Source organism: Hydra viridissima, unplaced genomic scaffold, assembly GCF_058129835.1.
Source record: "Hydra viridissima isolate aposymbiotic clone 2 unplaced genomic scaffold, HvirCarnegie_v1 scaffold_8, whole genome shotgun sequence".
Classification (NCBI taxonomy): Eukaryota; Metazoa; Cnidaria; class Hydrozoa; order Anthoathecata; family Hydridae; genus Hydra; species Hydra viridissima.
Genome location: NW_028324307.1, coordinates 11,523,978 through 11,541,155, shown reverse-complemented (window position 1 = coordinate 11,541,155; position 17,178 = coordinate 11,523,978). Strand labels below are relative to the sequence as shown.

At 33.0% G+C, this 17,178-nt stretch overlaps 1 protein-coding gene across 1 annotated transcript; it reads left to right on the top strand.

The window, feature by feature from the left end:
* The first annotated feature begins 1,057 nt into the window (after nucleotides 1–1,057).
* Nucleotides 1,058–2,461, top strand: LOC149885097 (uncharacterized). Its single transcript, XM_090094623.1, has one exon. It carries the CDS (start codon nucleotides 1,214–1,216, stop codon nucleotides 2,459–2,461), a length of 1,248 nt encoding a protein of 415 aa, XP_089950749.1. The 5' UTR covers nucleotides 1,058–1,213.
* The last annotated feature ends 14,717 nt before the right edge of the window (nucleotides 2,462–17,178 follow it).

Genomic DNA, 17,178 nt, shown 5'->3' with positions numbered 1-17,178 from the left:
GATCATAAATATTAATTTTTTTTAGAATTTGTGAAAAGTGGCGTGATATTGTGTTGTTTAATATTTACAAAAAAAATATTTCTAAAGAATTGATTATACTTTGCATTTTTATGTTTTAAGGTTTTATATGCTAAGTATATTTACTTTAGAACATGGATTAACTGAAACATGCATTTAACCCTAATACTAGATATAATCCCAAGGTTATGAAATTGAACCAAACCTATACCTACCTAACTAAATTAACCCTAATGATATGATTAACTCCAACGCTATTATAACTTTATATTATTATATTATTATTATTATATTATTCTATTTTTATATGATTGTTTAATAATTTCTGCTTTTATCAACTGATTGCAGAATTTATCCGTCTCATCTTGTATTTTTAGAAATTAACTGAAATTCTGATATGTTATAAAATTGTAAAACAATAATGATTTCAAGATCTAAAGCTTCAAAGAATCGTCATATACTTTTTGGAGAAGGTCGTGAATTACCCAATTTTTGCTTGCCAACCCACAAGCAAGTAGGCAAAGCATACTTGTCTGAGAAGAATTATGAAACTGAACCACTACGGTCTGTTTGTAAGAGACTAGCAGAGAAACTTTCTCAGATATGGATTAAAGCATCAGTTCCTACTATAAGTCTTCGAGGCATAGAATTACAGCTGGAGAAGTACATAGGCAATGTTCAGAAAGTGATTCGATCAAAGTCTGCAACAGTCAAACAAGATGAAATAGAAAAAGATCTTGTCAGATTGTTTGACATTTGTTCGTGTAAATGCAAAGAACTTTCGTCTTGTTGCTGTCCAACGGTTCTGAAGGTGCCAGCAATTGAGCATGACTTCCTAACTGATCAACGCACTATACGTGTTGGCAGAATAGCTGGAATCGACAAGAAGGAATCCGCACGTGCTGAGAGGCGTTTAAAACGAAAATCTGTTTAATTATCAAAGGAAGAGACTGCAGTTAAGTGTGCCAGAGTCGTTGAAGCATCTGATAATGAATCAGATAATGAAACAGACAACAATTCTGACACTGAAACTTATTCCCCTTCCGTATCAGATGTCGATACCGAAGTCATATCTACTCGTCTGAAAAACCGTTGTTTAAAAAATATTGCTCTACAAGCAGATGGTTTTGGCATATCAGATAGAGCAGTTGCCGCGATTGTATCAGCAACTCTGGTTGATTTTGGTATAGAACATATGGGGCCAGTGGATCGGAATAAAATTCGCAGAGAACGAAAACTACTGAGAACATCCTGTAAAAATGCTGATTGTAGAATTACTGGATTGTATTTTGATGGAAGGAAAGATCAGACTTTAAAACTTGAGGGGGATAGGCAGACTGTGATTTCTGAGGAACATATTTCCATTTTATCAGAGCCAAATTCAAAGTATGTTGATCATTGTACGCCAACAAGTGGATCAGCCAAATCCATTGCAGATTCAATAATTGATACTGTTGACTGCACGAACCTTGTTTGTATTGGTTCTGATTCAACTAACGTTAATACTGGTTTAAACAATGGAGTTATACGCAGAATGGAAATTGAACTTGGTCGACCACTGCACTGGTCCATTTGTCTTTTACATCTGAACGAGCTTCCTTTGCGACATCTTTTTCACTCCTTAGATGGTGCAACAACTGGACCCCATTCATTTAATGGACCAATTGGCAAGTCTATTTCAATGTCTGTTAAGAAACCCATAGTCAGCTTTGCCATACTTGTTGGTGAACCTATTATATGCAATAAGCAGTTGTTAAGCAGTGATCAACTGTACTCTTTCGAAATTGTTAATGCGGTGAAGACAGGTGTTCTACCAGATAGATTTAATTCTAGAACACCTGGGCGACTAAACCATGCAAGGTGGTTGACACTAGCAAACCGTGTTCTACGCCTCTATATATCTACTGAAGATCCATCAAATGAACTAATACTTTTGGCTAAATTTATTGTGAATTCATATGCGGTTGTTTGGTTTGACATTAAGAAACATTCAAACTGCTGGAATGCTGCTCCACACTATTATAAAATGATAGAAACATCACGATTTCTTCCTGTGCGTTATCGAATAATTGTTCAGCAAGTTTTGAAGCGCAATAGCTACCCGGCTCATATCGAGAGCATTATTCTGGCTATGCTCAAAGACAACCGTCAAGTGATCCGTAAGCTTGCGTTGAAGAGAATTCTTCGTGCTCGTGAAGATGACATACCAAATCGAAAATTTCAACTCCCTGAGATACGATTTCAAGCGACTAGTTATGAAGAACTAATTGACTGGCAAACACAGCTCCGCTTGGAACCTGTTCTGACAAAACATATTCCAACTGTACAAATATTGGCATGGCTTTCGTCAGTTGAAGACATAGTTATTGACATTGAGCCATTTCCATGTCACAATCAAAGTGTTGAACGTGTGATTAAAATTGTGACTGAATCAGCATCTTAAGTTTATAGTCATGAAAATCGTGATGGCTATATTCGCGTTCAACTGGAGCGCCGCAAGTTGATGCCTCACTTTGACACAAAATCTGAATTTAAGAACATTTAAGTATAGTTTCTAATCAACGTTTGCTAATAATATATTGTTTTGACAGTTCAAATAATTTGAATTTTATTATAAATTCAATCAATAAATTATGTAACAAATGAGCGTTTTTAAGTTAATTTATTTGAAAACTTCAAAGGTAAAAATACAAAGTATAGCAAAGTAGTAGCGAAAAACGGTTCGCAGCATTGCATTCAGCGTATTTGAGAGCCAATTACTGGAAATTCCCGAAGAAATTTTCCAAATTTTTTTAAGTTATGATCCGGCCTATTCAACAGTAACTAAAAATTCTTCGCCACATTCTTATTTATCAAAAAATATTTAACAATAATAAATTTAAACAAAATAAATGAATAGTACAGTGATTGATGTAATCAATTTCTAGTGTTGATCCTTGTCCGCAATAAATGAGCAAACATTATAAGTGGGTGAAAAATGATACGAGTTGAAACCATCTAATAAATATTAATAAAAAAAACTATATTATTAACGAAATCATTAACTGAAATAACATAGTTTTATTTAAAAGAATATCTTAGTTTAATTTAATAAAAATTCAATATTATTTACTTATATTTATTTAAATGTGCATTTTTTTAAAAATTTCTTAGGTGCTACTTTCTTTTGCACAGTACTGTATATAACAATTTTGGGTTTAATTTTGCGTACTCAGACGGTTCGTCTTCTTTAATCCAATCGAACAATGGCTTGCCTAGGTAAAAAACCACGCATCTGTTTTCAAATGCTTTATGCTCATTGGCATGCCATTTAAAAATGTCCGTTTTGTTCTCACTATTCTTTGTGATAAGCACAGGGTGAGGGTCAACCGGTAGCGGATCTTTCTATTTTATGTCTTTTGTTAGAGTCGGCGCTCTTTCTAACAATTGCTTCATTAATTTTATTACTCCGAAATGTTCGAAAACAATTTCGTCACATCTGTAAACAATACAATTAATTAAAGATTGTAGAAGGAAAGACAATGGGTTTGGGCCATGGCCTACTATAGTGACAGGCCGAGTAAACGTACGGCTTTTAAAAAAACTGTAGGCGAGTTTTTTTTTTTTACGGAAGCATTCGTTTTTTAGGTTATTTAATAAATAGATTCATTAGTTCATTAGATAGTAATTAATTTATCATAAATAAAGGTTTTTGTAACAAATAAAACCTCTTAAATGAAAAAAATCGTTTATTAAATGCAAACCGCATTTCATTATAACATAGTAAAGACTCACTTTTTATAGTACTAAAACCTCAAACATCTTTATGAAAAAAAACAACAACATAACTTTTCAAAATAAAACTACAATTAGTTAAAAAAAACAATATTATATATATCACGTTTAAGATAGTTTCAATATTTTCATTTTGGGTTCCTTTGAAGATCGCGGGGAGTAAAGATGGCAACAATTGTTAAAAAATATATTGGCAAGGATTCTACAATGTTTTTTTGAAACATTGGTAAATCCATAAAAGTCAGATACCATCAAGAAACTGTTAGATAAGCTAACACGACAGACACATTTGTAAAGATGGTGAAATAAAATGTACGAATAAAATATCCAATGGCAGATGTTATCACCAGGCAGAGTTAACCCACCATGATTAATCTCTCTGATATATTCTCCAAATTGGTCAAAACAAAATAATGTATCTTCAACTGGAGGATCTTCTCTACTGACATAGCCAGCAATATAAACCAAAGACATTTTAATTTCTTTAGACAAATCGCTTTCAATAACAGGAAGATTATGAAAAACATTCAACAAAGTATCATCTTGCATTACATAATTACATTTGTCACACAAATGACTTGATGAAACTTCTAAATCATTAGCTATGATACCAATATTTAAGCAAAGTTTTGTTTTTTTTATGTCAACTTTTTGCAATATTTGCTGAACATTTATAAAATAGGTACCACCTGATCCTTGGCGAAGTTTTCCAAATGCTTTCTCAATAGGGTCACTAGTAAAATGTCCAAGACAAACATACTTATGACTTGTAATTAGTAAATGTTTCACTAGTTCAACCATTCCACGACACGTATGGGAAAAAGCACGAGAAGTATCTTTGGTTGAATTTTTTATTCTTTGACCATGTATTTCAGGTGCCATTTTTTCGACCATATCAGCCTAATTTAAAAGAAAGTTCAATCGTTTATCATTGTTTGATGAAAAAACAGCACGATTTTCATCTCTAGTACAAATGTTTTCATAAAGTCCTTTAACGTTAACAATTTTAAAAAATTTAATAAAAATAGATAAAAAAAACTGTAGTGTCATCAACATTTGTTATGGATGAATGAGTTTTTAAAGCAGCTACAGTCTCATCACAAAATACTCTTAAACAAGTTGACACATTTTGACGTTCGATTGGTTTAAAAAAAATTGCAGTTTCATTTAGTTTAGACAGTTTTACAATAGCATCTTTTTCATGTTGAAAAAGTTTTTTAAGATCTGACCATTTTGCAGTTCTTGAAACACCTTCACAAGTAAAACATAGTTCTTGGCATTTTTCTGTAAGCCAATTATTACGAATAGATTTTATTAAATGAACAAAATCATAAAGAAGAAAAATATTATCATTAGTACACCAAGTATTACGGAGATTAAACATTCCAAAAAACTTTTTATTTACTTTATTATTGTTGCAAAGAATAGCAACAACAGAGCCACCACAATTTTTTATTGTTTCAATTGTTTGCATTGTTTGATCATACTGAAATTTAGCATCTAAACCTGTTACTGGTAATGCTTTTAAAAAAAACTGTTTTCCACCAAACAAAGAACAAATCATTAAACCCAAAACTGTTTTTGCCAATTCATTTGGGGACTTAACAGATTTACCAAAAATGTTACCTCCTTGATATGTTAACTGTGGTTTAACATAAATTTCATCAATTAGTAGAATGACCAGTCTTTGAGAAATAGAACATTTGTCAAAATACAACTTTAAAAATCATCATCTCCAACATTTCTAACTTTTGATGTCAATTTTGTCATCAGTGATATACTTGGTAGTTCATAGTCATCACGTAATCGAGAATAAAGTGTTCTTGACAATGAAAAATACTCAAATGCCCTGGCAACCATATCAGGAGAATATTTTTTTTCACCAATAAACACTAAGGAGTTCATACTTAACATCTGTTCAATGATAATACTTTTTTTGTGATCAATTGGTAAAGAATTCAGATGGTGTATTGCAGCATGGAGACAACTAATACAGTTAATAGTATTTATATGATTGTAAGAAAGAGGTTTTATGGTGCACTTAATACCACAGTGGTAGCTATCAAAGGATAAATCATTTTTTATCTTTAAAATAAACTTTGGAACACCCAAGTTGTCTAATGTATCAGCAGATTGAAGATGTAAACAGTTTTCATAGATATTTGATATTATTGAAAAAGAAAAAGATATAGATTTAGACATTATTTTTTCACACAAATCATCAAAGGATGAAATATTGTCAGCTTTTACAAAATCTTCAATTTCATCAGGCACAATACTTCTAAAAGATGGTAATGCTTTACTTGTTGGTCTTGGTGGTGCCTGTGGAGTTGGAATTTGACTTGAGTTTACAGAAGAAAATACAGATGGTGGATATTTTGGTCTTAACTTTCCGTAAACTAAAACTTTTTCATAGTTTTTAGGCCAATGATTTTCACAAATAAAAGTATTTGGACCATCTGGAATGTTATCTCGAGGTATAGCACTTATCCCTCTTTTTCTTTCATCCAGATTTTTTTTATTTGGAAGGCGAAAAACTTTCACAGACTTTGTAACATCGTAGTTACCTCTGCATCCTGAGACACAACACTTAAAAACCATATTTTATGAATCTAATTATTTAGATCTAAAAAGAATGCAAATTTAATACACATGCAATATAATTGAAATTAATTGAATATCAAATTGAAAGAACACGTCTTTTTCCTTGATCGCGCCATATTACAAATTATTAAAAGAAAAACTCGCCTACAGTTTTTTTGAAAGCCGTACGTTTACTCGGCCTGTCACTATAGTAGGCCATGGTTTGGACCCATTGGGCAGTTTCAATAACCAATTTCATGTGGTAGGAAACCCCCGTACAACAAATTAGCTACGAATGATTTACCGCTGTCCGATTGACCACACAAAATTAAACATTTTTTTTTTTATGTTTTCATTAAGTAAATAACGTGCTAACAATATAATTAATCTGTTTACTGTTATCATATTTTGTTCTGCTATTTGGCGCAAAAAATATATGACGGCGTCTAAACGTCCCCTCTCTGTGCATTCTATTATACGTGTTAAAATTATATTTGAATCACCATATTGTAAACAGTTTTGTCGAAAGATTGTTTTTTTGCAACTTTCTAGTTCTCCGTTTGCTATATTTAACTCTAGCACTCGGAGAACGTTGCTTGTTTTTAACCCTTTGTGGTCCAAGATGTGACAATGATTTTTTTTTTTAATTGTTTTATTTTTTCTTTAATATGTGATAAATCTACATACATAAAAAATAAAGATTTAATTTTTTTATTTTTATTACTATGGGACAAAAAGGTCCCGGCAGGCATTATTATCTAAACCAACAAAAAGTGTATATTATTTTCAATGTACAGATAAAATTTTTCATTCATGAAACTCTTTAAAGCAGTTTCTTTTATCGTATATACATAAGAAATTTTTACAAGTGTTACACTTGAAAAATGGCCTGGCTTCAATCTTCTTTTTTGAAAAGACTTCGCACCGTCCTCGTTTTCCATCGTGCTGCGGCCAATGAGTTCCAAGATTTTCTTTACGAATTGATGGCGTTACTAAATAATTTTACTTTCTTCTTTTTTTAATAGTAAGTCTATTGGAAGGAGATGATGTCATTGGTCTGCCAAGATTTGGTGGCTTCCCTTTTATTACCATGGATTGTGCAACTAAACTTCGAAAGTTAAGAAGATTTACATTTTTATTGGACATTTTTTTATAAACAACATAAGAATTGCAGATTGTTCGGTCAACAAGACCAATAAAAATGCTATGCCACCACTTTTTGGATATATCAACACCTCCCAAAAAGACGTTATAATCTTTTACTGCTTTTAGACCGCAAATTGATATGGTTCCATCCTTGTTCTTATTCTTTATTTCTGATGTATCCGTTCCATGATAGTTTAGAATGACATGAAAATGTTTGTTATCCTTCCATTTAAAAACTACAATTCTATCTTTGGATATCTGATAATCAAAGTCGCCTCGCTTTAGGCACCTATCTTTTATGAAGTCTTGTGGCAGGTACTTTCTTTTTTTACGCAAAGTTCCACAACTTAGAACCTGATGAGAGAGTAAATATTCCATGAGCGGAACAAATGTGAAATAACTGTCAATAAAAACTTCATGAAACTTTCCTTGCAATGATTTTGTCTTTTGATAAATGACTGTTCTACTAAACCAAAATATATAAGCATAGCAGGATCAATTTTACAATTATCTTTCCCTTGATAAACCTCAAATTTGTAAAGGTAGCCATTCATATCTGCTAAGGACCAAAGTTTATAACCTCTTTTTATTGGTTTCACAGAATTGTATTGCTTTAATGAGCTGCGCCCTTTTAAAAGAATCATGCTTTCATCAATACTTACGGAACGTAATACATTGTATAATTCAGTAAACTTTTTATTCAAGCTGTCAATTACTGGTCGCATTTTATAAAGTTTATCAGTATTGGTATCTGGAACTGCGTTATTGTAATTGACATGGATATTAAATAGTATCTGTAAAAATCTATTTCTAGATAATGCATTTGAAATAAACGGTATAGACATATCTTGCTCGCCATTCCAATTATGTTTCCATGATGGTAACTCGTGATACCCCATCACCATGTTAATCCCAAAAAAGCGAATAATTCAGCTTTTGACAATGCAGAAACTCCTTTTTGTGTCTGATTGATATACAAATTACTTTGGAACAAGATGGAATCCATTATTTCATTATCAAAATATTTTTAATCAAATGGTTTTTGGCAGTCAGCAAAATTCACTTTGACAGGTCCTAAAATAGTGAAATCATGTGATTAACTATTACAAAGAATAATAAGAAACAAGTTATAAATGTTATTTAACTAGTGAATGTATGTGTACATTCACATTCAGAAAAAACTCATAGAGAATATATGTATGTATTCTCAATGAGCTTTTTCTGGATGAAAAATAAGCAAAACAAAAAAGCATTTTAAATTAATAAATAGAAAGGTAACCTTCAGGTTGATTGAAGCTTGAAAGAAATTCATTCTTTTCAATCTTGCTCCACTTTCTATCTTGCTCTATATTATAGTCATTTTTACCTGAAAAACTATTATAAGTATCACAGATATTGCCATAATATGAATACTCAGAAGACTCTTCAGAAACATCTACTTCAACTTGATTGGATAAGTCATCATTACACTGTTGTTCAGCTTGCAGTTTATCTAGTTCAAAATTCTCATCATCATCTGAATAGTTAGATAAATCACTGCTCTCTCCTAGGGGAATATCTTCTAAGATTATTTTTGCAGCTTCGGCAGCAGTATAATACTTTTTATGTTTGATTATTATTATCTCTTGAAGTAGATTAAATCAAATTGATAATACCAAATTAAATAAAATAAATCCAAAACAGAGTTCCATAAAACCTGAAGGGACATATGTCCCACAACAAAGTAGTGAAAATAAACAACCTAGAACAAACTTTTACATATAAAATTTAATATATATTGATCATATTACTATAAAAGAACACAACAAAAAAGTTTGGAAATTCTGTAATTATTTGATAATGAATAATAAAGTTTTTTTCTCGTATCAAAATCAAAATATGCGCATCATCAGTTTACCTTTTTAAAAACTTGAATTTATGCTATAAAAGTACTTATATGCCGCAAAAAGTTGGTTTGAGATATAGCTAAACAATTATAGAAATGACATAATCAAAATTTTTGAGTTTTTTAACTTCAAGTGAATCGCCGTAGAGCCTTAAGTAAACTGGGACATTTATGTCCCATCGGACCACAAAGGGTAAATGCAAGGTCATACTGTCTGCTGTTCATAATTTTATTTTCCATTAGGAAATTTATGAAAGCTTCTTCTCTAGCTTGACCTTTTTTTGATTTTCTTTCCGCTCTTATTATGTTAGTGCTATTATGATTATCGTGAATGTATATTATATATAAGGAAAAGCGGGTTCTGGCGCATTGACCCATTCCCATACTTAAGGATGCATAAAAAAATGGCGAACACTTCATATCATGACAAAACCAATACAGTCGTCTTTAAAAATCAAGAAGAAGTATAAAAATAATCATGTTATTTATATACCAGTTCTTCAAGATGTTTATTGCCTTGTTTTGTAGTGTCCGATGGCAAGGGTGTGAATTCCGTCATCTAAGATAATTCTTTTGTCGTCGTTAGCGCTGAGTGCGACTTTGTTAATTTCTTCAGTGTAAACGTCGTGAAGATGAGATCTGAAAACGTTCATTTCCGTTCATTAAGCAGTCACCACAAGGTATTGATAACTTCTTGAAAGTCATCCCCTTCCTGTAATTTTTTCAAGACGTAAAGACACAAATGGCCACAATAAGAAGTGTTACCAAATTGTACTCTTTCACTGTTATAATAAACTGGACTTTTCAAGTAGTCGACCAGCTCAACAAGAGGAGGCTGAGCGTAAGAATCAAAACTATACTTTTTGTCACCGTCTTTATACCAGCACACCCAATGAAACCCACCAGTGCTTGAATCTCCTGTATTCACAATACCACATTCTTTTTTTCTTGGCTTTTTTGGTAACTCATCCCTGACAAACACGCCTCGAAAGTTTTTTAATTTTAACTGTTTAGCAGCCTTTATCAATTGAAAGTTAGTTAAAGCTTCATTAGGTAAAACAATTCCTTCTACGTCAATCCATTGAAAGTCGATCATTTTTTTAATTTCTTAAAAAGTTTATCCGAATTTTTTAACAAGCGATTTTCATAGAATAGCACCTAAAAAGGGTATACTATTAAAGGGTGAGTTAGGTCCGAGTAATAAACCAGCTCCAACAGATTGATAACCTTTTCCAGTTTTAATGAAGAGTCCATCACCGTGAACATTTTTAGTCCATGGGGTGATAAACAATCCTTCTCCACCTAAAGTTTTTATCTTCATTCCTTTTCCATTTTTGCTCATGTAAAAAAGACCTCTTCCTGCAATTTTATCAACCATAGCAGAGCCGGCAGAAGAACCTACACCTGCTAACAATCCAGTGGCGAGAGCAGGAACAACCTTTGTGGCAAGAGTGCTGCCTATCATACCTAGTAACGGTAAAAGAGCTCCGATGAAACCTCCTTCTATTTTCGAGTTGTATGCAATTTGTCTTTTGCTCAATTTTAAGAGTGACTCCTTTACCAGCTTCATACGCTTTTCTAATTTTGTTCAATTGCGAATTAGTGATAGCGAGAACATGTTTACCGTTCAAGTCTTGATGAGAAAGCTTAATGCTAGTATCGGTTTTATCATGCATGGCTTTTTTAATTTTATCAGATTGACTCTGCGAGATGTTAATTTTGATGTTTTGATAATTGCTCATTTTTATGTATTAAAAAATTATTTATTTCACTTCTCGAATATGATATCGTATTGTAATATCCTCTCCACGAAAATCAACCAAATCTCCATTCTGATCAATGATACGAGTAACCATTGTTGAAATTTCAAACAGTTTAACAGGAAGATAAATCAAATGCATTGGTCTCTCGATGATTTTATAGCCTGGACTAACATTTGGATAAAACGAGTAAATGCAATTTAATTGGGTTCCATTAATATAGGATGATCCGATCACGTTGTTAACGATTCTGATGGTGTTAATGCTTGAAATTCTAACGAAATGATCCGACTCGTATTCGGAATTGGAATTTAATTTTCTTTTAGTAAACCCTAAAACTGAAGAGATGCTGTTCTCCACGTTAAAGTCAATCAAATAATTCAAACCAAGTTTAATGGTTGATTTTAAAGTATTAAGATTGATTCCAATTTGAAGGTTGTTTGGAGAGTAATTAATTTTATTTGCAATAATATAACTTCCACGTTGAGCTGTTTTTATTGTGTTTAAAATAGACTTTTGCAAATACTCATTGATGTCTTTAATGTCATAGCTTCCTGATGGAATGATAATGTTCTCCCAATGAGCTCCATTGTTCATGCTGTATTTGAAATAATTGTTTTTACTGCTTACATTTGGAATGCTGTTGTAAGTCTCAAGACCGAGAAAAGCCATTTCATAATTTTTTCCTTCGTCAAAAACGATTTTATCCAAAAATTCAGTGGTGATAACACTTGATTTTCCATCTACATCGATGATTATACCTGTCATTTTTTAAATAATAATTATTTTTTAAATTGTTTTAGAAAGATAAAAAATTGTCAAACCCGCTTCGATACTTTCCCTCGTTCTTTTTAGAAGAGAGATCAATGACGGCAAATCCGTGAGGTTCATTCCAGCAATGATTGCAAAAGGCTTTAAACTCTTCTATTTTCATATCACAGGAAACGTGATCTTGATAAATGTGATTAACGCTTTTTTGATCTTGTTTAAAGAGACAAATAAAGTTAGCATTTTCTCTGATGGTATGTCTTGGAATCTCGAAATAGTTTTGAGCGAGGTAAAAGCAGTCGACGTTAGAGTGTCTTCCTCGGATGTAATATTTTTCGCACTTGTTTTGATTAGTTAATTGCAAATCGTCAAAGATCATCAAATTGTTTTTGGTCGAGTCTAAGGATTCAGGTTCAGGCACATCGTCTGCAGTTTCGAAAAATTGACATTCCATATCATCATTGTTGGAATATTTTTTTGAAAGATCGTTAATAACATCTTCATGGATTAAATTCAATTTTTCCATTTCGTCTTGCACATCATCCGTTAACAAATCAACTATATCCTTTTTAGGAAGTTTATTTTCGAAGGATCTTTTGAGTATTTTGTATTCAGGTTGAAAAAGGGATTTTCCAAAGACATACAATCGGTTGTAATCTAGCCATCCCGGTCTGAGAAGTAGATTGAGCAGCAACGTTGTTTTTCCGTATCCAGACTTTCCAACGATGATTCCTCGAATGCTTCTCGGTAAAAGCTTGCTGTTGTTTCTTTTGGTTTTCCCAATTTTACACGACAATTTCATCACTTCCATATTTTTTATATTAAAAAAGTTTTTATATATGTTAAAATGTACTGCGTTAAGTGTAGAAGAGAGACTGAAACCATTCACTTGAAAAACGAGATCACAAAAAACAACAGACCTATGCTTAAAGGAACTTGCGTCATCTGCGGAACGACTAAATGCAAGTTTGTTTCTTCTCATACGCCCAAAGGATCATCTTCGCATGCGGTTAATGGAGGAGACTTGGTGGAATCGATCAACAATTTTTCAAAAAAAATAAAGCTTCCATGGGCAAAGTTTCCAGGAGAAATGCACGTTCCAGGTATGAACTTTGCGGGACCTGGTACCAATTTAGATAAAAGGCTCACTTCCACGGATATGTATCAAGAGTGGAGCAAACCGGTGGATAGAGTGGATAATGCTGCATATCACCATGATTTAGCTTACAAGTATTTTAACGACAAGCAAAACAGAAATTTAGCAGATCGAATGATGCTTGAAGAAATGGATTCTATACAAAATCCTACTCAAAAAGAAATAAGCGAGCGAAAAATCATCGAACCCATCATCAAAGCCAAAGCCAAATTCGGATTAGGTGTGAGTGATTTGAAATGGACGGATCAGCTTGCAGAGGAGCTTCATTAACCGGTGATTCATCATTTTAAAAGAAGAAGGGTGATTGTAAACGACATTGATGAAATATGGGCCGCAGATTTGGTGGATATGCAATCGTTTTCAAAATTCAACAAGGGCGTAAAATATTTACTCATGGCGATCGACGTGTTTTCAAAGTATGGATGGATCGTTCCGTTAAAAAGCAAAACGGGTCTTGAAGTGGCAGAATCGTTGAAAAAGATTTTTGGTGAAAGAAAATGCGTCAAATTGTGGGTAGATAAAGGAAAAGAGTTTTACAACAAGCACGTGAGAGCGTTGGGTGTGCAATTATACTCCACTGAAAACGAGGAAAAAAGTTGTGTTGTCGAGCGATGGAACAGAACGATGAAAGAGAGAATGTTTAAATATTTTTCAGCCAACAATACCAATAAATACATTGACGTATTAGATGAGATGGTGAAAAATTACAACAACACAAAGCACTCTTCTATCAAAATGACACCAGTGGAAGCTAGCGATGAAAAGAATAAAGGTAGGGTATGGTGGAATATGTATGGAAAGGATCAAACATTACCAGCAAAACCGAAATTTTCCATGGGTGATCAAGTGCGAATCGTAAAAAAGAAGTCTCATTTTGAAAAGGGGTATACGCCGAGATGGACTGAAGAGGTTTTTACCGTGTCAAATGTTCAGCATACGAATCCGCCCACGTATAAAATCGCTGACGCTAACGGTGAAGAAATTCAAGGCACCTTTTACGAGCAGGAGATGCAAAAGACGCATCAAGACATATTCAGAATTGAAAAAATCATTCGCAAAACCAAGAGCAAGTCGTTAGTCAAATGGTTGGGATATCCAGACTCGTTTAATTCATGGGTAGATAATAATGAATTGTTAAGTTTGCAAAAATGATCTAAAAATTTATTTTTAATATGTAAAATGCATGCTCCTCACAAGTTTTTTAGAAACGCTGCATCAGCAGAATTTCATAGTTTGGATTTGCAATTAAAAATTTTGGAAGAGAGGGTTAGAGAGTTGGAGGAAAGAAGACCAAACAACATTATTGTGTCTACGAAAACGTTAGATCATCCACCTTATTTCAACGTTAACGAACAATATGAGATTTTTGCCCAGAAAGACATTAAATTTGCTGCTCTCTCACATACAATGATAGCTTTATCCATTGGGTTGAATTTAGAGAAAGGTATTGCAGTGATAACATTAATGAATAAAATTACTGATCAATTGAATTATAGAAAAAACGAAGTTATTATTTCAGAGTCTGTAGATGATGTTATTATGGATGTGAATAGTAACAGCAAACAGGACGTGGTTGTTAAAAAAGGAGAAAAACTTTGTAAAATTAATTACATTGATTTAAAATAATTTTTATTAATAAAAAATGGAAATATTGAATGAAAAACTTTATCCAGTTCTTCCATCAGCTCCTATAGATGAAGGAGGACATGTTTATAGGCTTCAGAAAATAAGCGAGATTCAGAAAGAGATAGAGAGTGAAAAAGCAAAGCGAGTTCATCTAAGCAAAAAGTACCATCGCGTGTTTAGAATCATTTCGAATGTGGACAATGTGATGCAAGGATTATGTATAGCACTAGGTGTGAGTGGAATAGGGCTTTTGTCTACGATTATTGCCAGTCCAGTAGCAATTGCGTGTGAAGGTGCGGCTATTGGAATGGGCTTTTTGTCCATTGTAGGAGGACAAGTGAATAAAAAGATGGTATTAAAAGCGGAGAAGCATGAAAAGATCAAAGTGTTGGCAGAGTCAAAATTGAACACCATCAGCGAGCACATTTCCAAAGCGTTGATAGACGGAAAAATAAGCGATTCAGAGTTTCAATTGATTCTTGGGGAGCTTCAAAAATTTAAATCCTTGATGGATGAAATACGAACCAAAACCAAAAAGGGAATAGATGAAGTTACTAAAGAAAACTTAATCCAAAAAGGACGAGAAGACGCGATTCAAACGTTTAACAATTTGTTTAAGAAAGGATCAACGTAGTCGTAAAAACCAATTTATGTATTTTTCCACGTATTTTAAAAAGGATCAACGTAGTCGTAAAAACCAATTTATGTTTTTTTTCCACATATTTTAAAAAGATGTTTTTCTTTAAAATACAAGACCTAAATAAAAGGGATGAAATTGTGAAACAAATTAATGACAGAAGAAAGAGAATTTATCAGAACAGCATCAACGACAAAATTTCAGATACGAATTTTCAAGCTGATGTGAGCAAGCTGTTCAAGCCGATCATCGAGAGCAATGAAAAGATGATCAAAAGCCTGTCAGTCGATCAAAAAAAGAAAAGACCTTTCGAAGTGAACAAAGTTGGAGATAAAATGTACATTGGAAAAATGGAGGTTGAAATAGATGGAGATGATATCATTGTTGGTGATGAAAGGTATGAAGGAACAAAAGGTCTTTGGGAACTGATGACTGAATTAACAATACCAAAGAGCTATACCGATGAAGATTTGCAAAATTATGAAAAAATTTTAATGGACAGTGATGCTATAAGATCTGATTCGCAACCGCATAAACCGAAATCATCAAGAAGACCAAAGTATCAGCAAATTATTGCTCCTATTTGGGAAAAAATGATGCGTATTGAAAAAGGTAAAAAAGGTCGTGGTGTCATTATTCTTCCAGGTAATCCTAATGCGTTGGTAGAGAAGCTTGAATTGAGTATTGCTGCTTGGCATGCTGGGAATACAGGATCAAGAAATGTGGCTGTTGCTATTTGCGATGAGCTGTTGAGACAAGGAGAGATTAATAAAGAGGAATATAAATCGTTAATGAAGGCTATTGATAAAATTATTTAAAAAAATTGTTTTATTTAAAAAAAATGCTCATTGTGAACAAAAGAAGATATGTGAAAAAGAACGTTGTTGGTGGAGGTGGTATTGTAGACATGATTAAAAATTTCATAAAAAGAGCAGCTGCGTCAAGTGTATCAAAAGCAACAGTGAATTTGCTTAAAAATGCTGCTACAAGTAAAATTGGACAAGAAGCGATTACAGCTGCAAAATCTGCTGGGACAGAGTTAGCCCTTTCAGCCATCTCCGCTGCTAAAGACGTGGCTATTGATAAAGGTAAAAAGACCATTGAAAAATTAAAGACTGGTTCATCTATTCAAATTAAGAAAATGTCTAAAAAGAACGCGATTCGAATCCAAGACCTGGTGAAAATGGGGCAGGGCATGAAAATAGTATGAAGATAGCATTTTGTTGCGATGACTTGCAATGAGAGACATTTAAATGAATTAAATAATTTTTTTTTATTATATAAAAAATGATAAGTACTGAGCGATTAAGAGTTACTGAGAACCCAGAGTATGATATTGGTATTGAAAAAGTTGATTTTTTTGAGTACCTTCCAACCAATCTCGATTTAAATTCTTCAGGCACGATTACTTTTGAGATTGACTGTCAATCGATTCAAACAGTACCATCAGAGGCTTACATTCTTATTGAAGGAGTGTTGAAAAAGAGCGATGGAACCTTTTATGATGCTAAAGACAACATTGCACTGGTGAACAACGCTTTGATGTATTTGTTTAATGATGTGACTTATGACTTGTCGGGAGAGCAAGTGGAAAGAGTGATGTATCCAGGTCCAGCCACCACCATACTTGGATTGATGAAATATCCTTATGGATTTCAGTTTGCTGATGGATTAAAACAGATGTGGTATATGGATACGTCAAATCTTGTTGGAAATTCAGGATTCAATGTTAGACGAGACCACTTGTTTGCAGACACTACATCCGTTGGAGCTTTTTCGTTTAAAATTCCGTTGAAACACATTTTTGGATTTTGCGAAACCTATG